Source organism: Coenobita brevimanus, chromosome 61 (genome assembly GCF_032717465.1).
Source record: "Coenobita brevimanus isolate Jiangsu-jjx chromosome 61, ASM3271746v2, whole genome shotgun sequence".
Classification (NCBI taxonomy): Eukaryota; Metazoa; Arthropoda; class Malacostraca; order Decapoda; family Coenobitidae; genus Coenobita; species Coenobita brevimanus.
In genome coordinates, this window is record NC_137014.1 from 41,075,911 (window position 1) to 41,097,419 (window position 21,509).

The window sequence follows — 21,509 nt, forward strand, 5'->3', positions numbered from 1 at the left end:
TAAACATTAAGAACAAATTCAAGAACTTCGTAAAGAGAGGGGAATGGAGGAAGACTGTATATGAGAGAAAAAAGAAGGGTAAAACACAAGAGGTTAGGGAGGGAGGGAGAGTGTGAAAAAAGGAGAGACAAGAAGAAAAAATGAAAGCAAGGAAAATAACATTAAAGAAAAACGAAAGAAGAGGAACCATAAGAAAAATGAAGGAAGGAGGGTATTATAGAACAGCAGGCAAGGGAGAGAGAAAGAAAGGAAAAGAAGAAACAAGAAGGAAAGTGAGAAGAAGGCCAAGAAGGGAGAAGAGAGAGGAAAGGGAAAGCAGAGAGAAGGAAGAGAAAGAAGGGTAGGGAACGAGAGGTGAGGAAGGAAGGGAGAGACGAAAGCAATATGAAGGAAAGCAAGGCGAAGTAAACCAGACGGGGAAAAATGGAGTAAGAAAAGCAAATAAGAAAGGGGAGAGAAGACAGATTAAACAGACAAGAATAACTGACGGAAGCAGAAGGGCAGGGAACGAGAGGTGAGGGAGGGAGGAAGCAATGGAGTGAAGGAGGAAGGGAGGGAAGTAGGGAGGGAAGGAAGTGAGGGGGAACTGCCAAAAGTTCTGCGGTATTTTTGTGGACGGGAATAAAGAAAAGAAGATGATGAAAGTGAGAGACGAAAGGAGAAAGACTGCGAGTAAACACAGGAGGAAGAAGAAGGGTCGGGAACGAAAAGCGAGGGAGGGAGGGAGTGAGGTGGGGGAACGGCCGAGGGTTCTGCACTATTCCTGTCGACTGGGGAGGCTGCCAAATGCAACTTAGGTCCCTTTGTATCTTTGTAACGCTGTAACACGGTGCTGTATAACGCGGACAGCATTACATAACAGCTCATTCTCTCTCTCTCTCTCTCTCTCTCTCTCTCTCTCTCTCTCTCTCTCTCTCTCTCTCTCTCTCTCTCTCTCTCTCTCTCTCTCTGCATATATATATATATATATATATATATATATATATATATATATAAACTAAATAACATACCTTTTAAACACCTTACTTCATCATCCTTATCGTCATTATCACCATAGCCCAGTACTTAATGTCATAAACGAGGTGGGTAGGATCCAGAAACAGGAATAAGGAGGAAGAGGAGCAACCATCAGGAAACAGGCTTTAAAACACACACACACACACACACACACACACACACACACACACACACACACACACACACACACACACACACACACAAAACGCATCATCTGCGCGCTCGGCCAAAATGGATCATACCTTCAAGCACTCATTACTAGGTTTTGCAAAATTCATTAACTTGAGGTCATAGCTGCTTTGTTTTCACCTGACGGAACTGTGACACTCCCATAACTTAAACATGAAGTAATGGTTGCATGAAATTCGGTGAGTCTTAGTTATGAGGAGGGAAAATGTCCTTGGTTATTAGTCAAAGCGAAACTCCGATTTCTTTATGTACGCTTGGCCATTTACTGAGATGGGAGGGGTTAGGGATCTCCGTCACGTCACACCAGGCACGCAATAATAACAAGATCATTACAGATTCTATAAACATGTTCTCTCCTAATTACCGCATTTAGAGATGCAATTTGCCTAGTACTTACGCTAAATAACTGCAGAATAAATAGCACATCTTTTAGGAACTTGAGAATGATAATAACCTACGCAAATGCACAAGTTGCACACTCTTCTCCTCCCTTTATTGCCACTTTCAAAACAGCACTTTCTTAGCACTTACATTAAATAATTGCTAAATGCATAACATAAGCTTTAAACACTTGAGTACAATAGCAACCAACTTAAAGACACAAATAAAATTTTTTTTTACATCAAGAGGGTCTTTTAATCGCCTCACCACAATGATATCTTTTTATATTAACTCTTGCTATTAGGAGCTACTTCCTCAGCTTAACAGAACCCACTACCAGTAAACGAATTAATGAAGATTGTGGCCCATATTCTCGTTGGTTGAGGAAACTTCCTAACATCTTTTCCTGAGTGATTTGTTTTCCTTATTACACCTTACTGCCCTATTTTGTTTTGCATAAATCCTTCCAATATAGCCATACTCTTCATAAACAACGTACAAAAGGGTATTAGCCAGCCATGTTCAGAAATAAATCGCTAAGGAAGAGGTGTTAGGGACCTTCCTTACCCGACGAGCATACGAACCTGTATGTAGTCTCTCCCTGGGTGAATAAAATCGTCTAGAAATAACAAGAATGAAAAGACGTCATTGTCTTGAAGAGGTTAAGTGCCACATACCGAGCTGCACTTGGCCAGCACTTACCCTGAATTCCTATGGGCACTTCCGCAGCCGCTTAGTTCAGTGATCCGGGGAAGTGACACGACGGGGAAGTGACAAGATAGGACCGGGAAGTGCTTGGTGGGATGTGTGACTGAGAAGTTTGCATTCTTCCTCTGTCGGTATTTGGGGATGAGGTGAGATGGAGGGGAAGGAGGAAGAGGAAGAGATGAAGGGCAAGAGGAAATGAGGCTGGGAGAGAAGATGGAGGAGAATGAGAAGGAGTGAAAAATAATGATGAGAAGAAAAGTAAGAAAAGAAGAAGGGAGGAAGAGAACGAAGAGGTGGAAACTTAGAGAGAGAGAGAGAGAGAGAGAGAGAATGAGGAAGTGAGTGAGAGAGAAGCATAAAGACAGTAAGAGAAAAGAGGGAGAGACTTGGCACGGTGCCTTATAACCTCACTTTAAGAACACTATCAACTCATCATTCACTCTTCTCTTAAAGCTTCATCGGCCCCGCATGCTCGTGGGCTTAGGAGATTCCCTGACACATACCTCTTCCTTCCTGCTTTTGTCTTCCATAATATATTGAGTTCATTCACTTCAACTTGGCCGCGAGTTTCGTCCCTTTTTGCACTCTAGTTCCAGTGGCTCAGAGAAAGACTAAAACTACACTATGGCCCCGTATCACTTCCATAGCACTTCTTCGTTACTAGCACCGTATTCTAGGGATAATCTCTCATTACCATTAACCAGCGAAGATGGAAACATGGTAGTTTTTGGCCTAGTTGAAGTGAACACAGTTTAATCAATCCTTGCTGTACTATGGCGTCATTTTTAACTAATTTTTCCTTGTCGGTTTCATTAGCATCTACCTCTTCCATCGTTTTTTCATCTTGCATGTCACTCCTTTTTGTTTTCATGTATTAACTCTTCATATCCTAACATTCTTTCACTTTAGAGGGATTTCTTGGAGTGAGTGAAATCGTCTGGAGGTAGCAAGACGTCATGAGTGTGTGGTCATTCCTGAGTGGCAACAAATCCCTCAGTCAGAGAACGTGATTTTACTTCGTTTTTGCTTTAACCAGACGCTTTGATTCACCTTAGGAGAGAACCTTAGAAGTGGAAGGCTTAACATAGGCTATACTTAGGCCCTCCAGTTCGAAAAACCGTCTGGAAGTACTAAAAAAAAAGAAAAGAGAAAAATAAAGAACAATACATCATGGGAAACAGACATTTAGACTATGAAGGAGGTCATCGCACAGCCAGAACTGATATTGACGTGGGCTGCATATGTGGCATCCAAGACATTATTAGCGTGCCATGTGCAGGAATAAACCGGTGAGGAGGAGGTGCTAGGGAAGCCACTGAAGTCCGACTCTCATAAATTCATTTCTTGTGACGTACTGAGTTGGTGTTTATTCCCTCATGAAATATGGCTTTCATGCCAATAACAACAGTTTTATTACTTTGCATTCACACACACACACACACACACACACACACACACACACACACACACACACACACACACACACACACACACACACACACAGTGCTAGGGAGCTTTCTAAAGCCATGAGCATAAGACCCTTAGAGTGCTTGTGGAGCAATAAACTAGTGTTTACGTCCTCGTTATCCTTCACAACGAGGACTATTTTTGTATTTTTTCCTTGCTACCATCAGACGATTTTGCTCAGCTTTAGATAGGTTTTCCCTTCTGAAGGGGCTAGATACAGCCTTCATTAATCCCTTCAGTATCAGAGATCTTTCTAAGCCGAATAAAAGCGTCTGGTGTCAGCAAGAATATAATAAGGTTGAAGGTTCACGAGCAGCTGCTGAAGCCACCTGATTACGAGCTCTTAAGTGGTTATGGAGCAGTAAAGTTTTGTTTATGTCCTCTTGAAACCCTAGCCTAAATACTTACACCAACGATATCATCACATAAGGACACTGTTGCCTGTGGACCCACTTAGACTTGCTGGGGCCTTTACGATTTTGATCCACCTGAGAGAGGTTTATGCCTGTGAGGTGAGGCCAAGATTCCGGAGGCTTGAATGATTTACAAATGAAAGTATGGCCCACCTAATTGGCTAGACTTATGATAGATCTCTCTCGTTCGTTTTTTCCTCCCTCCCCATTCTTCGGTGGGAAATAAAACTTAAAAAATAAAACTTCCATTTTTCTTCCTGTAAGCATTGCATGATAAAGATATTCCTAAGTGTAAACCGTTCGGCACGATGATACATTGTGTATTCTTGCTTCTTTCAGATGATTTTATTCATCTTAAGACAGAAACCTTATCGAAGAGGTTAGACTGCTACCATTAACCCCACCAGAATAGTGACGGGTTTCTTATTTTATTACTCGACAGACGATTTTATAAACTTTTGCAGCCAATCGTAGTGAAGTAGTTAACCCCTTAAATCCATTGACACATTTATGGTTTATTCTTGCTGTTTCCGGACGATTTTATTCAATTTTGTAGAGACTTTTCTGATTGGAGGGGTTAGGTATGGCCTCCACTGACTCCATTAAAGCTTGGGAATTCTCCTAAGCTGAATAAAATCGTCTGGAGTTGCAAGAATAAAATGCAAAATATTAAGTAATGGGAAAGAAGAGTTTTAAAGATACAACTCGCAAGTCAAGAGTCCGTATTCTCGTCGATTAAGGAAACTCCCTAACACCTTTTCCTCAGCGATTAATTTTGTATATGGCTGGTTAATATCCTTTTGTACGATATTTGCGCAGAGTATGGCGTCACTGGAAATATTTATGTAACACAGAGGAGGACCTTAAGGGTGTAATAAGTAAAATAAACCGCTTAGAAAAGGGTGTTAGGGAGCTTCCTCAACCCACAAAACTACTGGCCAAGGAGAGGATTTATTGTTCTTGGTAGGGTTGTCGTTGCTTGTATCAGGCGTCTTGGCATTACCGTATAAGGCAAAGGTTATATTTGTGCCGGTGTGTGTGTGTGTGTGTGTGTGTGTGTGAGAGAGAGAGAGAGAGAGAGAGTGTGTGTGTGTTTGTGTGTGTGTGTGTGTGTGTGTGTGTGTGTGTGTGTGTGTGTGTGTGTGTGTGTGTGTGTGTGTGTGTGTGTGTGTGACTTCAAGTGTGAGTGAGCGAATGTGGCGGTGTTGAATATGAATGCCAGTGAGAATGAACATGAATAAGGTGGATGCTGTTAGTAAGCGAATGACAAACAAGTAACTGTAAGAGAATGAGTGAGTGACTGGAAAAGTGAGTGAGTGAATAAGTGAGTGACCGAAAAAGCGAGTGAGTGAGTGAGTGAATGAGTGAGTGAATACTACAAATATGAACAAAAATTCTTAAGGAGAGTGAACGAAGGCCTGCTTAGACGAACCCTCAGCATGTCCATCTCCAGATTACTTATAAGTAGACCAATTACTCATCGTCTGCCAACGCGATGGGTGGGTGGGTGGGTGGGTGAGTCTGGGTGGGAGGTGGGTGAGTCTGGGTGGGGTGGATGAGAGATGGGTGAGTAGATGGATGGCGGGTAAGTGGTGGATGAAAACTGGATGCCGTATTGGGATGGAATGATGGATAGTAACTGAGTCTGGATAAGGATGCCACTCTGGTTTGAACAGGAAATGAGAAGATGGGTAGATGGACAGGCAGATAGATGGATAGATAGATAGATGGAGAGAGAGAGAGAGAGAGAGAGAGGACTGATAATGGTACTGACTGCATGGCTGACAAAATCTTAATACAATGAGACAGCAACTTGCATGACAATTATTAACCATTTTAGCAAGACATCTTTAAATTTTGACATCATCTCCAAGATACAAAACGGCTTGGTTACTGTCATTTAGTCTTGGATTCCTTGGGAGGGGTATTAAGATGGTTTCAAGACAATATAAAGGAATTAATAAGGCACTCAGAGGTGGCACCTGTTCATTCTTGTCTTTAATATCCAGACAAAGTAGCCTATCCCCCGGGGTCATTACGCCTCTGGGATAGCAATAAGGGAATGGATGATCGGTAGATAGATAGTTAGAAAGATAGACAGACAGACAGATAGATAGATAGATGCACTCGAGGACGTCATTTCTGGCTCATTCTCCGTACTGCGACACGATTTGATTAGCTCAAGTGATAATCCGGAGGGACAGGCTATAACTTCTATTAACCGATTCACTACTTGGGTGGCTCTCCTAAGCTGAATGAAATCCTCTGGTGGTAGCGAGAGTATATCAAGCAAGAATATACCAAACAAACCCTCCATGGCAGTAGAGGAGTTAACTACGACTGCAAACAGAAATGGTGAATAACTAAAACTGCAAATACAAGATATGCATATGGCCAAAAAAGGCAATGATGATGTAATATATTCTTTTTTTTTTTCTTGCTCATTGTTCAGTTTTCTGGGCCTAATTAGTATAGGTATGTTGTTTATTGGGAGGTGTTTGTTTGGAAATGCACGAGGGGAAGGGAAGGATGTTTGGCAAGGTGGAGAGTTATAAGAATGTGTGGATTTTGTGTGGTTAGTGGGTGTACAGTAAGGTAGATTTTTCCACTTGCGCCTATGTTTGTCTCTGTGTTTACTTGTTTGCTTGTATGTGTATGTATGTGTTAAGTGCGTATATATGTGTGTGTTCCAGACACATTTCACACATACAAACTTATACTTACACTGTACGCATATAAACAAGAAGACACACACCCACGCACACGTACAAATTTACACGTGAATACATACGTACTGCACACTTATGGAAATACACACATAATTTAGTGTACTTATGTATCAAAACTCTAATATATTTACTCACCTCTTTACTCCTCCTCCAGCAAGCAGATGGCTATCGAGGTTGACGCCCTGAACGCCCGCGTGGTTGAGGCCGAGACCCGCCTGAAGTCCGAGGTGACCAAGATCAAGAAGAAGATGCAGGTGACCATCACTGAGCTGGAGATGAGCCTCGACACCGTCAACAAGTCCAACATCGACCTCCAGAAGACCGTCAAGAAGCAGTCCATCTCACTCCAGGTACAGCAATTGGTCTTTATTTGTTTGTTTATTTCGTATTTTTTAATCTGTTATGAACACGATTGATGAGACTTACTTAGTTGGTATGGATTTTTTTTTTTAGTTGGTATGGACGCGGTTATCTTTTTTTTTTTTTTAGCTGATATAGTTTTTTTTTTTTTTGGAGGGGGGGAATGGTTGGTATGGACACAAATAATTAGCACATTTTTAGTTGGCATGAACTTTTACCTGGTATGACAGGGGTTAATTGATATTTTTTTAAAGCTGCTATGAACGATGTCAAGGACTTTTGCCGGTGGACGTTTACAGTACTGTATTCTTGCTAATGACAGACGATTTTATTCAGTCTGAAGAGATGCTTATTAGAATGGTTAAGCAGTCTTCATTAACCCCCAAGAAGGGCACTGTCCTGTAAGCTGAATAGAATTTTTGTTAATACGGACGATTCTAGCTTTCTATTCCTGCATAAGTTTATATAAAATGCCAGAGTTGCCACAACCATGAAAGGGTTATTTTCAGTAGCTACTTTTCGTGCTCTCCCTCTTGCAAGAATCCCAGGCTTATTATTAACACTCTCAGCCTCTTGTGACTTTTTCCCATCTGAATTAAATCGCTTGGTGTCAGTTGGAATACAATGTTAAGAGTTGTCCCGACCATGGAAGGGCTGATTTCGCCAACTAGTCCTCAGCGTCCCTCAAGACAACTCCAGCTATAATTTCTACGTCTTCTTCCCCCCTACAGGAGCTCCAGGCCCACTACGACGAGCTCCAGCGCCAACTGCAGACCACCCTTGACCAGTACGGCGTGGCCCAGCGTCGCATCCAGGCCCTTACCAACGAGTATGAGGAGGCCAGGGCTGCTCTTGATGCTGTGAGTAGGGGGATAGCTCTCTCTCTCTCTCTCTCTCTCTCTCTCTCTCTCTCGACTGATCACCCTTTTTTCCATATACTTAGTCTCTCTCTCTCTAATTTCTTGTAGCTATAAATCCTTCAGTGATACTAAATCACAAGGAGTCTCAGAAGAAATAGGAATAAATCTTTTGCTGTTCGTTCTCTGTTTTGCTTGTTAGAATTTGCACTCTTTTGCACGCAGGGGCACACACACAAAGAGATTATTTTCAATTCAAGGAGTTCAAAGTTCATTCCACTCACTTCCGCCTATTTTTACGCACACACACACACACACACACACCGCTCGCTGGTGCAGTGGTAACGTTCTCGCTTGCCAACTGGTGGACGGGAGTTCGCGCCTCGCTCAGGTTGCGAAAAGTTTCACTGACGAAGTGGGTGGTTACTGTCCCCCTTGAGCAAGGGGACGGGTGTGTGCGTGTGTGAAGGTTACAGCCTTGCCCTTAGATCGGACTATATGAGCTCTCAGCTCCCTTCCGGGAGGGTAAAAGCTGATCATCACGACCATCAAGTGATCCTGACTGACCCGGTGAATGACACACACACACACACACACATACACACACACACATACATACACACACACACACACACACACACACACACACACACACACACACACACACAATTTCAAAATCATACCACAAGACTTCAAAGTTCACTGTAGTCACTTTCCTTTCTTTACACACACACACACAAGGAGTTCAAAGTCAGTGCTGTGGAGTTCAAAATTCACCCCTTTGACTTCCAGGCCATCCGTGCCCGCCGCTCCGCCGAGATGCAGTACGAGGAGGCCTCAGCTCGCATCAAGGACCTGACTACCATCAACGTGAACCTGACCAACGCCAAGGCCAAGCTGGAGCAGGAGCTGTGTGTCATTGCAGGCGACTACGATGAAGTCAGCAAGGAGTTCAAGGTGGGTAGTGATGGGAGTTCAAAGTGGTGGTGAGGGGAGTTCAAAGTAGTAGTGATGGGAGTTCAAAGTGGTGGTGATGGGAGTTCAAAGCTGGAGTTCAGAGTGTGTGATAGGAATTCAAAGTGGTGGTGATGGGAGTTCAAAGCGGATGATGGGAGTTCAAAATGGTGATGGAAGTTCAAAGTCGGAGTCCAAAGTGGGTGATAAGAGTTCAAAGTGGTGGTGATGGGAGTTCAAAGCTGGAGTTCAAAGTGGACGATTTGAGTTCAAAATGGTGATGGGTATTCAAAGCTGGAGTTCAAAGTGGACGATAGGAGTTCAAAGTGGGTGTAGGGAGTTTAAGATCAGCTCGTCTCAAATAAACCTGAAGAAAATTTGTAAGTTCTGTAACCAACTCTTGTCTCACAGAAATAAATATATACAGTACAGTAATTTGTCTTAAGTAAGTCTCTATCTACCTGTCTTAAGTAGATCCGTCGTGTCTTAGTAATGTTCCACACCTTCTTAAGTCACATCATTTTTTATAATACCACCGACTCTATTTTTAATGCCGTACCTTCCTCACGTCTCAGTAATACCATGCCCCTCTCTCTAATACCATGCTTTTCTCTATCAAAATACCCTCTTTCTGGTACCATACCTTCCTCACGCCTCTGTAAAACCATTTCCCCTCTTTAATACCACGTTCCCTTTTTTCATATATTCCTAATCTCCCATTCTTACACAATTCAAGTTTCTAATGCCATACTTTCTCAATGCCTTCATCTAGAATTCCATGCTTCCCTCTCTCTGATACCATGCCTGCCTTTCTCATACCATGTCTAATACCATGCCTCCCTCTCTCATACCATGCCCCTCCTTCTGTTGCCATACCTTCTGTCTCTAAACCCATTTCCCCGTCCTAATACCACCAATATCATTAATTTCCTCTCTCTCTCTCTCTCTCTCTCTCTCTCTCTCTCTCTCTCTCTCTCTCTCTCTCTCCAGCTGAGCGAGGAGAGGCTGAACAAGACGACCATTGAGCTGAAGCGCACCGTAGAGATTCTTCACGAGGAGCAGGAGCGCTACGTCAAGATCGAGTCCATCAAGAAGAGCCTTGAGGTCGAAGTCAAGAACCTTAACATCCGCATCGAGAACATCGAGGCCAACGCTCTCGCCACCACCAAGAGGATGGTGTCAAAGCTCGAGGCCAGGGTAAGAAAGATTGACAGACTGATAGATAGATGGGTAACTGATCGATGGGAAGATGGATGGAAAGACAGATAGATAGATATAAAATGACAGACAGACAGACAGACAGACAGAGGGGTGAGAGAGAGAGAGAGAATGTGTGTGTGTGTGTGTGTGTGTGTGTGTGTGTGTGTGTGTGTGTGTGTGTGTGTGTGTACAGCTTCCGCGAAAGAAATTAAAAACTAAGAAACAAAATAGAACTAAAAATGAAAATTAAAAGATTATGACGCAGAATAAACCACTCCTCACTAATCTCTCAACAGGTGCACGAGCTTGAAATTGCCTTCGAGGAGGAACAGAGGCGCCACCAGGAGACCATCAAGATCCTGCGCAAGAAGGAGAGGAACGTGAAGGAGCTGGTGCTGCAGTGTGAGGAGGACCACAAGAACATCTCCATCCTGCAGGAGACCCTCGACAAGACCTACGAGAAGATCAACATGTACAAGCGCCAGTTGAACGAGCAGGTGGGTTGAGTGGGTGGTGGGGAGTATAGTTAGTGTTTGGGAGTATTCTGAAGATGGGAAATATAGCAGGTGTGTGGGTGGGTGTACGTGGTGGGTAGTAGGCTATAACATCATTAGAAGAAATGTGGTTTTATGCAGCCAGTGTTACTGTCCTCGTTGTCCTTGGTATTATAATTTTGTTTCACGTGATGAGAAAATGCCGATAGCAGTCATGTTAAGAAATATTTTCTAAGGATACGTCTTTCTAGAGACAGAGTTTTCTTCTAACAGACTTCTCCAGGTGAGAGGTAGTTTCTCAGCACAGATTAGTCTTCTGTGAATGTTTTCATAACACTCCTGTCAGCATGTTCCTTCCCCATTGACCTGCATATGACAATGCTGCTTAATTACTTGTATCATCAATTTAGCTGAAGCTAATATCCTTCACCCTTTACCCAGTCTGTTCCATATGATGAGGACACTACACATGACAGCAACGTCTGTCTGATTATTCACGTCACTACCTCCACTGAAGTTTGCATTACTCACACCATCTCCCAGAATCACCCCACTTACCCCTAACCCATTGTCTCTTTCTGTACCTTCAGGAGTTCGTACCTCTCCTAATCTAACCTAGCTTGCCTTTAATACTTCTTTCTTTCCTTCTCTACCTCCAAAAGTCAGAGTCCTCCCCCAGCGTAACCAAACCAAACCAAACCTAACCTAACCTAACCTCTCTCTCCTTAATACCCTACCTTGCTCATTTTACCTCATGGTACCTGTATCCTCCCCAGCCTAACCAAACCTAACCTTACCTAACTCTTCCCTATTCCCCCTCCTCTCTCTCTCTCTCTCTCTCTCTCTCTCTCTCTCTCTCTCTCTCTCTCTCTCTCTCTCTCTCTCTCTCACATTCACTCCCATTTTACCCCTAGGAATCCATACCCTCTCCCATCCTAACCAAACCTAACTTAACCCAACCTAACTTAACCAAACTCTCCTCTAATACCCTCTGTTTTTCATTGCACCTTCAGGAGTCCGTGTCCTCCACCAACCTGACCCGCGTGAGGAGGTTCCAGAGGGAGCTGGAGGCCGCCGAGGAGAGGGCGGAGGTAGCCGAAAGCAACCTGTCCATGATCAGGGCCAAGCACCGCACCCTGGTCACCTGCCACACCAACGTTCTGCCCTCAGGAGAGACCGTGGTGGTGAAGGAGACCGTCACACAGCAGTAGGCAAGCTGGTCCGAGTTGTATCTTAGCAGGGGGACTGGCTTGGCTTTCTGTCTGTGGCTTGAGTGGTCCCTTCTTCGTCTATAGGTCATGATAGGTTGACAGTCTTTTATTTTCTTGTTCTCTCTCTCTCTCTCTCTCTCTCTCTCTCTCTCTCTCTCTCTCTCTCTCTCTCTCTCTCTTTCAGTCGTGATGGGCTAGGACATCTTCCTTTCATAATTTTTGCCTAATTCTTTCTCTCTAATCTTCTTGCCATTCTACTTTTTCTCTTATTCTGTCCTTCTGTTACTTTGAGAGGCCATCTTTTATATCTTCCTCCCATCACGACTTTTCTTCTTCCTCTTCTCCTTCTTCTTCCACTTTTGTTATCAAGGGGAGTACGTTGCTTAAGGAGACGATGAAATGTAACTATATATCATGCTGTTCTCTTCCCCGTCTCTTTCTTTGTCTGTCACTTCAACGTTCCTGACTTCCATATACAAATTATCTTAAACTCCAAATCTTTTCATTCAGGTTTCAGTGCGAGCAGATTCTCTAATGACTCTTCTCCTTTCTCTTATAAATTAGTTTGGGTTACCAGTGATTAAGTTAAGAGATGTATCTGTTTTTATTTTTAAATTTACCTTACAAGGAATTATTAGCTTTGCTCCTTAAGACAGCCAGAGACAGCAAAAATAACTATACTATATGCATGCCATGTATGACGCCAATCATGTATAATGGAAGCAATATCGAAATAAAAGTGCCTTGTATCTTATGTCCCATTTTGTTATTGATCTGCTACACCACATCACAAGGACGTGAAAGCAGCCTAGCACGTATTTCACGAGGCTCCACTTATGGGATGCTGTTCGACGGCTCTAACCATCAGTCTTAACTTATGCTATACATCTTGCCTGATGCAGCATCCTGTAAATGGTGGTCATGTTAAAGTACGCAATATGTGTAATTTTGAAATACTTACATAGTTGATTATCATTAATCTTATCAGTTGCTGAAAGTTAATGGAAAAAAAATCTAATGTTTGTTGACTTCTCAAGCAATGCTCGTGAAGCAGTGAAGCACAGATTTCTATACAGCCTTGTTAATGACGAAGCTTTTTGAAAGAAAAAAAAAAATGGAATAGTTTTATAAACTCCTACCATATTAATACTTAAAAAAAAAGGAAAAGAAAGAAACAGTCAATATATTTTAAAACTATGCACTATCAATGAAGCCAACAACTTGTACCTTTAAGACAAATTAGACAGTACACATTAAACTGAAACTGAGGAACATCAAAAAAGCATTAACCTCGTCATATGGGATTTCAAAATGCAGTGGGATGTGAGGGTAGAGGGATTCCAGGAATATTAACCCAAAATTCGGACACAAAAAAATAACAGAGAGCAAAGGAAAAATACGTGGAAAGCACTGAATGATTGTAATAGGTCGAAAATCCTTCCTCTCTGCTGGGGTATAAGCAGGAAGGAATACTGACCATAATCGTTTGAATCTTATATAATTTTCGAATATAGTTCTTTAGGCAATTTTGAAGCCAGTTTGTGTCTGGGTTGTTAGTGGTTATTGTCCGTGCAGTAGGGCTGGGAATGCTACTGTTTTGACCTCAACTCTCACACCTAGATGCAATTTTCAGTTTCACATGATCAAAAACAGAGAAAGAAATGAAATAAGAATTTAAAAATATATATTTCTGAAATCGCTGAGGTAAAAAATATCCAAATTCTAAGCATCAACTTTCTTAAACCTTTACAAAACAGAGAGAAGAAAAAGAGTAGTGGCGAAGGTTACCATTTCATCATCACTGAGAAAACAATTAAGGAAACTCAAAAACACATTCTTGAGTCATAGTTACGATTTTAGTATGCTTGTTTGTTTTCCTAATTAGGTGTAGTATGTTTCAGAGTATATTTATACTGTAATTTGTTCTAGCACAATCTTTCTCATGTTTCTCCTAATTTATCCATTTTAGTTCCTAGTTTCTCCTCTGATTAAGATTTTTCCCTACATTATTTTTGCTCCCAGACTCCCCTGTTCCTAAATTTTCCCCTAATCTAATCCCTTTCTTCGCTTCAACTTTACTTTAAGCTCGTTCCCCCTCTCCTCATCCACGGTCTCTATGATGAGCATATATGTAAACAAAGCAGAGCGTTCGAGTTTGGACTGACGATTCGACCCGCACTCTATCCCCACATATAGGATCGTATTCTAAGCGGCTTTGGGGTTTTCCTAGCACGTTTTTCTAAGTGATTTCTTCTACACATCATGCCTCAACATCCTCCTGTGTGTTACTGATGGGACTTTGTCGGTACCGGCATAACATATAGGAGACAGTTAAGGGTTGATGGACGAAAGAAATCGCTCAAGGAAAGGTGCTAAGAAGTCTCCTATGTCATCTAGAAAACGAGCCATATACCGATACGCAAACTCACCTCCGAAGCCGAGGGAGTACGATAAAAAAAACGCTGTGTACGCTGTCTATCAGTTTATATACCGATGTCGCCTTTGTACAGTTTCTATGTTTCTCTCCGACGGCCCCGCGATACACAACGATGAGCCGAAATATTGATTCACTTCCCCAGATGTGTGATGGTGTTGCTTGTCTGTGTACTGTATTAAGCTATTATTGTGGTCCAGAGAGGATCAGTTTACTCATATATAAAAGAGGCACTAATAAAAGAGCCTGTTCTTCTTTCCTAGTTTTATTCATCCAAGTAAACTTAATTTCAAAGCTATGAAGAACGACGGGGAATATACATATACAGTATACTTAGAGAATCTTGAATTGCTGTGCATAGAATACATATACATTCTGCATGAACATTAGAAAGGCGTTGACTAGATAATGCAAACATTCACGCTATATAGACTGAAATAACCAATACTGAACAGTACAGCACAATACATTACAAGTAGAATGTAATACAGTTCAGTACAGTGCAGTCAGCCAGTGGATTCAGGCCACGGATTTATGAACGCCACTGAACCCCTACATTCAGGACAGAAATCCACTCCTTTGCCGAGTCAAGCCACTTGGTCGAATCAAGAATAAATGAGTTTAGAATTCTCGCGTCTTCAGTGAGCTACGGGACAGTCAAGAGTCTAAGATGTGGATAACCAGCGTGTTATACAGGGTGTCCCGGGAGTTAAGGCAAAAACTTTGGGAAATGATAGATGAGGGAATTCTAAGCAAAAAATGTTATACGAACATGTGTCCAAATCTCCACCGTTACGGAGCTACAGTTACTGATGACCTTATGGGCAACAATGGTTTCCATCATAATTCACCTATAAGGTCATCAGTAATTGTAGCTCCGTAACGGTTGATATTTGGGCACATGTTCATTTAAAATTTTTTTATTTAGAAGTCCCTCACCTATCATTTCCCAAAGTTTTCGCCTTATCTGTTCCATACGATAACACCTTCATTCTTATATCCTCACCATTAAAAAATGATTTTATTCCAGTTAAGGAAATCCTCACATCGTGAAGGAGATAAATAATATTGTTATCCTATCAAGTGCGACAGGTCCTTACAAATCCTAATAAAACCATCTTACAGTGAACAGAATAAAACAGAAAGTTAGCTGTTTTAGAGAAAGGGTTAGGAATCCAGTCGAAATTGTTATTACTAAACTTGCTGCTTTATTATAGCTACTGTATTTACCAAGCAGTAAATGATCGTCCTCCACACTATAATCGGTTTGTTTTCACCTGATGGAACTGGGCCACTTCCACACTTGAATACAAAGTCTGGGTTGCAAGGCATTCGATGAGCCTTAGTTATGAGGAAGGAATGGGTCTTCATGGTTCCTCATCAAACTGACCCTCCAGTCTAACTACACCTGATCATCAATTGAGCTGAAGGATTCGGGATCTTTGTCAGTTAGAACAAACGCGTAAAAGTAGCCAACTCCACTTTGCCCTGATATCGTAAGTCCGCAAGTCGTAGGCTCCATCAGTTTATGTAGAAGTATTAGTATTCGTAGGAGGACTGCTGGGCCTCAGAGACCGGGCTCTTAAAGCTATGCCCTGAGTCGGACAAATAAAGAAGAAACAGTTTCAAAGATTAGATAATGATAGAGTACATAAGGTTCACTGATTAACTATGTATCCCACTGGTGTACGTATTTGAAAAGGTCACAGGATATGACTGATGTGACCTGTAGTGTTTGTGAAAGTCGCTGACTGCACCTTCTTGAGCTCGCTCTAAGGATGACATAGTTTATCATCCTGCCTAACTGACCGTCACTTCTGTTCTATTCTTTCATGATTGCTGCTTGCCGTAAAGTCCTCAATTATTTCCTTTATGTCTCTGCTGCTTACCTTGACACCCTTCATTATTCCCTTAATTTTTCTGCTGCTATCCGTTAAATCCGCCATTAGTCCTTCATCATTCATTACCAAGGCACTTTTCCCCGTCTCTTCTCACTGCGACCTTCACCACCAAGGGATAAAGTTTTTTCTTCTTGTCTTATCCTGCCATCCTGACCGTCCTTTCTGTTATGTTCTATCGTGTTTGCTGGGTTGCTGCTTGCCTCAGACTCCTCCATCATGAGTAGAATTAACCGTACTCTTCATAAAAGCTAGTGAATCATCTTACCCTGCCAAACTGACCGTCATTTGAGTTTTATTCATCCACGACGGCTCCTGCTGCTTACCATAACCTCCGGCAACACTATTTCCCTTTTTTTTCTTCACTAAATTTCCTTTCTTCGCCGCCGTGTCGTTCAATCCTGCAGCCTCCACCACCAAGGGATGGATCTTGTTCGTCCCGTTTATCATGGCAGCGTTCTGCATGAGGATCGCCATCTTGGCCTGCTCGAACTTGAGTTGTCGCTCCTTCTTCTTGGCCTGGGCAGAAAGGACGCGGTTCTTGTTGGTGGATCGGCAGTACAGGAGGTAGATCAGCACGAAGGAGGTGACGGTCAGGAATAGGGGTATTAGTGAGAACACCACCTGCAAGGAAAAACGATGATCATAAGAGGAACGAGAAGAGAGAAAGGACGAAAGGAAGAAGAGGCGCGAGGAGAAGAGGATGAAGAGATGGAGGAGGAGGAGTAAAAGAAGAATTGTTAAGATCTGTGATAAGTAAGCAAGGAGCATGAGACATTTGATTCTTGCTGGTGGATCCACAGTAAATAAGTAGGTTAGGACGGCGGTCTGGGGTGAGGGTATTAATTCTTTGAATCTGGATGACGTCCATTTTATTGTATTCTTACTGCTGCCAAACGATTTAATCTAACTTAGAGAGGATTTCTTAAGGCTATATCTGACCTCGTGAGTGTGAAAAATCTTTTCTGATCTGAATATTTGTCTCAGGAGATAGCATGAATAAGGTGATTTTACAACTTCCGCACGGTGACATCTTTTTTTGTTTTTATTCTTGCTGTCTGTTGACGATTATGATTCAGTTGGGATGGGGTATTGGACATGTGGTTTAGTATTGCCCTCACTGACCATTCCACTAACGGATTTCCCCCCCTCAGTTGGATAAAATCGTCTAGTAGCAGCAAGAACACAGGTGAAAATGATGTCCTCAGGCTGAAAGGGTTAATATTCTAGCCTGGTTGCAAAGGATTTGGTGTGAGATTAAGAGCAGGCCGTCTTATTCACAAGCCCGTTCTGTATGGGGACGACTTTGATTTTCTTCTATATACTGTCAGACATTTTACTCATCTTAAAAGAGGGACCTAGTAATGAAGGTATTTTAATTAAGACTATATCTAACCCCTCTAGTTCTAAAAATCCTCTCTAAACCTGAACTAAATTGCATGGAAATAGCAAAACAAAAAAGACGTCAAGGGATTTAAGAATGTGTGGAAATATGAATCAATCCCCCGACCTCCCCTCACCCCAACTCCACGTTTACAAGCTACCTACAAGTTCCGAGCAGTGTCTTTAAGTCCAGAAATTTTGTTCATTAAATCTCCTACCTCAGTATCTGGATTTTACATCATGTCTCTTATAGAAAGGTCAGTTCAGTAGAATTAAAATAAAAATAAAAATGGACCTATCTCATTGCTCGAAACATAAAGGCAAACGCGGAACTTGGGGGGGGGAGGGGGGAGGGTAGAAGGAAGAAGGAAGGGGGAGGGGGAAAGGGGGACTGATGCGTACCTGAGTGGCAGCCTTCTTGTAATTAATCTCAGGTACGGCCATCCCTCTGTCCTTGCTGGCAAAACATTTAAAGGTGCTGCCCAGTTTCCTGTATTTCTCCCACCACTCCTGGCACGACATGTATCCGCACCCCTCGACGTTCACCTGCAGTCGAATCATATCGTGTTCATACGGTTCGCTGTCCCATACCAGTGGTTCGAGCTTCCCCGCCATCTGCTTCTCATCCCCCGCCCCCTGCCCCTCCTCCTCAGTCGCGTCTAGGTCGTTTGCGTAATCCCTGACGACTGTGAATACTGTTGTGGATTCTGACTCGTTTTCGTAAGCGTAATCCGTTGACATATCAGGCAGTACCTTGCTCTCGTAGCCGTTTGTGAGCTTGTCAGTGACTCCGTTAGTGCTGATCATAGGCTGGATATGTACTGCTGACTCGACTGCACTAGCTTCAGCCTTGGTAGATAAACTGATGGTCAGATTGTAGGGCAGCACGAATACATGCCAACAGCGGAACATCTCCTGACCGGTGCATCCCTCATGGCAGGAGCTCCAGGTGCAATTCGTCTTACCCACGGGATTGGCGCTGTAGACGACGGTGCAGACGGTGGGGTGCAGGCGCGAGGTGAGTGTAGCCATACCGGGTCTCATTAGCATCTGTAGCGTCATGTAGAAGCTCGGGGCGCCCAGGGTAGCGATTAGAACAAGAACGGTTGCTTGTATCCGCTCCAGAAGGTTAAGTATCCCCTCCCCGCACCGCTTCAGGCACCTTTTTGCTAGACTCACCTTGGGCTTCTTGGGCTTGTGATAGGGGTTGGTCATGCCTTTCGTGCTCCCAATGCCAATAACGCGATACATTGTGGCGGTTGTGAGGAAAACTTTAGTGGAAAATGGAGCCTGGTGTCGTTATGTATAGTAGGATAAATGTATATATTTTTTCCATGATGTGACTTGTTTTTCTGTGGTAAAAGGGACACTAGGTTACGAGTGAGGTTTCTTGTTTTATGATGTATTTGGTCGTAATGTGAATGATATAGGATGAAGTATAATTTTCCACGATGTGTGCGATGTGATGTGGGTACTGTGATGTGCCTGGTGATGTGTAGGCTAATTTGAAACAGTCTTTCCCCTTGATGTGGCGTGTGTGAGGAGTACGCTATGGTTTCCAGTGATGTGCCATATGAATGCTAGGCTAAAAGAAAGACTCTTCTTTTTACTTCGATGTATGGGGATGCTGTTGTGATCCTGGTGATGTGAATGATAGCGTAAAAGGAAATATTTACGTTCTACGATTTGCTAATGTATTGCGGATGCTGTGACGTGGCTGTTAGTAATGTGAAATGTAGGATGAAAAGAAGCTTTTATTTTCTACGATGTTTTTGTAGTTGATGTGAATGGTACGGTGATAAAATATCTGTTACGGTGTTTCTGCCGGTGGTGTGGACGACAGGATGAACTGAAGTCTGTTTCGCAGCAAGTGTGACTGGTGTGATGTGGAAGCTGTGATGTGAAAGGTCCTCTGGATGTGATCTGGATGATGTTATGTGTATGATAAGAAACAGCCTCGCTCCTTGATGTGTCTGGTGTGAGGAAAACGTTAGAATTATATAAAGTCAATTATTCAGTATTATACCGAGTAGCGTTAATGCTAAGATGTTAATATTCTTTTGCTGTGATGTAGGGATGGTGATGAGGATGTTTGGGTGGAATAATCTGTTGCCTTAAGATGGGACTGGTGTAAGAAGAACGCTAAAACGATATTAAGCGTTTCCTTAATTATCTGCTTATGTTGTAAATACCAGGTTGAACTATTAATATCTTACTGTGATGAGTTTTGGAACTATGGATGTTAAGGCAAAGTAGTTTTTTGCCTTACGCTGTCACTGGAGTGGTGTAAGAGTGAGGATGAAATGTGCCCCAGAATACAATATGTCTAGTGGTGAAGTGAACGGGAGGATAAAATACTGTATGTATTCTCTTGCTGTGATGTGATAGCGAGGATGAAAAATTTCGTTGCTATGATGTGGATGGTGGTAGGGAGGATGCTAGTATATAATGCACTCCCTCTTGCTTGTTTATTTGGAAGAGACAAGTAGGAACAAAAAAAGGTTTAGTAGCAGAGTATAAATAAATAAGACTGAAAGAAAATAGCTTCACTCCGTATTGCTTACACATCAAACATTGCTTTTCAGTTATTTAATGTAAGTGACCGATAGTACTGCCAGGATATCGTTTCGTACGAATTTTTTCGTCTATAGTTCACTTTATCTTTTTACTCTTCCATGATGCTGTCAATGAAGTCACTGAGCTGAAGAAATCTATTTAGCATTCTGATGTAGCTGTTTAGTGATCTGTCCAAGTTGTAGTGTTCATTAATGCACATAGTCTACCTTCTTCACCATTTTCTGGCATTTTCTTCAATTTCATAGTTTTAATACACTTCCTTGAGCTTACATCCTGTCTTTTTCGATGTCTGATTTCCACTTCTAGGGGTCGATAGCTCTAATGTGTCGTCCCAAAGAGTCTGAGTCCATCATGTCTCCATCCACCAAAGCTCCGTCACATCTCCATCCTTCCCAACTCTCCATCTGAAACCATCACACACAATCTTCTGTCCCCCCCACAATTGCCTTTCAGATCAATTTTACCTCACTGTTATTTTATTGCACAGTTCTTTAGTCTACTAGTTTGATTTTTTTTTCTATCTGTTTCTCTTATCACTTTTTTATTCCACCACACAATTTTATTTCTCCCCACTTCCGTCTCCTTCCGCTCCGTCCCTCTCTCCCAGATCCTCTAGCAAACGGGTAATGATCCACTACCTCTCCCCACCTCCCTAATCCCCTCTCCCCTTGCGTGTAATCCTCCCTCTCTGAATCACCCTCCTCCCTTCGCACTCCTCTCCCTCCCTCCCTCTCACTCTTCCCTCCCTCTCTTACTTCCTTCTTCCCAAATCTAAATCCTACTGCCATTCATCTATCCGTGTTATTCCCATATTTCACTGTTCCTCTTCTTTCCCTTCCTCTATCCCCATACCTCCCTCCCTCGTCTTTGGCTATGTCTCTGTTCCTTCTTCCTCCTCTGTCTCCCTCCTTTCTTTTCTACTTCCTCCCTCTCTTCCTCCTTTCTCCCGCTTCTTCCATTCCTCCTCTCCCTTCCACTTACCCCTTCCTTCCTTCACTTCTTCCGTCCTTCCTCACCACCTTCCCACATACTTTATCCCATTCTTTTTCCTCTACATCTTCGATCTTTTCCTCCCTCTTCCCTCCCTACCTCTCTTTCTCCTCCTCCCTCTTCCCTCGCTACCTCTCTCTGTCTTCCTCCCTCCTTCCTCTCGACTACTTCATCTCTCTCACTCCTCCTTTCCTTTCCTCTCTCTTTACCATATCCTCCCTCCTCCCTCTTTCCTTCCTTCACTTCC

At 42.7% G+C, this 21,509-nt stretch overlaps 1 protein-coding gene across 1 annotated transcript in view; it reads left to right on the forward strand.

Annotated features, from left to right (window-relative positions):
* LOC145403541 (paramyosin, long form-like) overlaps window positions 1–14,669 on the forward strand; it is a 94,345-nt gene extending 79,676 nt beyond the window's left edge. The window contains exons 12-17 of the mRNA XM_080275213.1: window positions 7,059–7,254; window positions 7,996–8,124; window positions 8,914–9,078; window positions 10,066–10,272; window positions 10,572–10,772; window positions 11,783–14,669. Coding sequence (XP_080131339.1) covers window positions 7,059–7,254; window positions 7,996–8,124; window positions 8,914–9,078; window positions 10,066–10,272; window positions 10,572–10,772; window positions 11,783–11,980 — 1,096 coding nt within the window. The 3' untranslated portion in view covers window positions 11,981–14,669. The remainder of the gene's footprint in view (window positions 1–7,058; window positions 7,255–7,995; window positions 8,125–8,913; window positions 9,079–10,065; window positions 10,273–10,571; window positions 10,773–11,782) is intronic.
* Window positions 14,670–21,509: the final 6,840 nt, after the last annotated feature.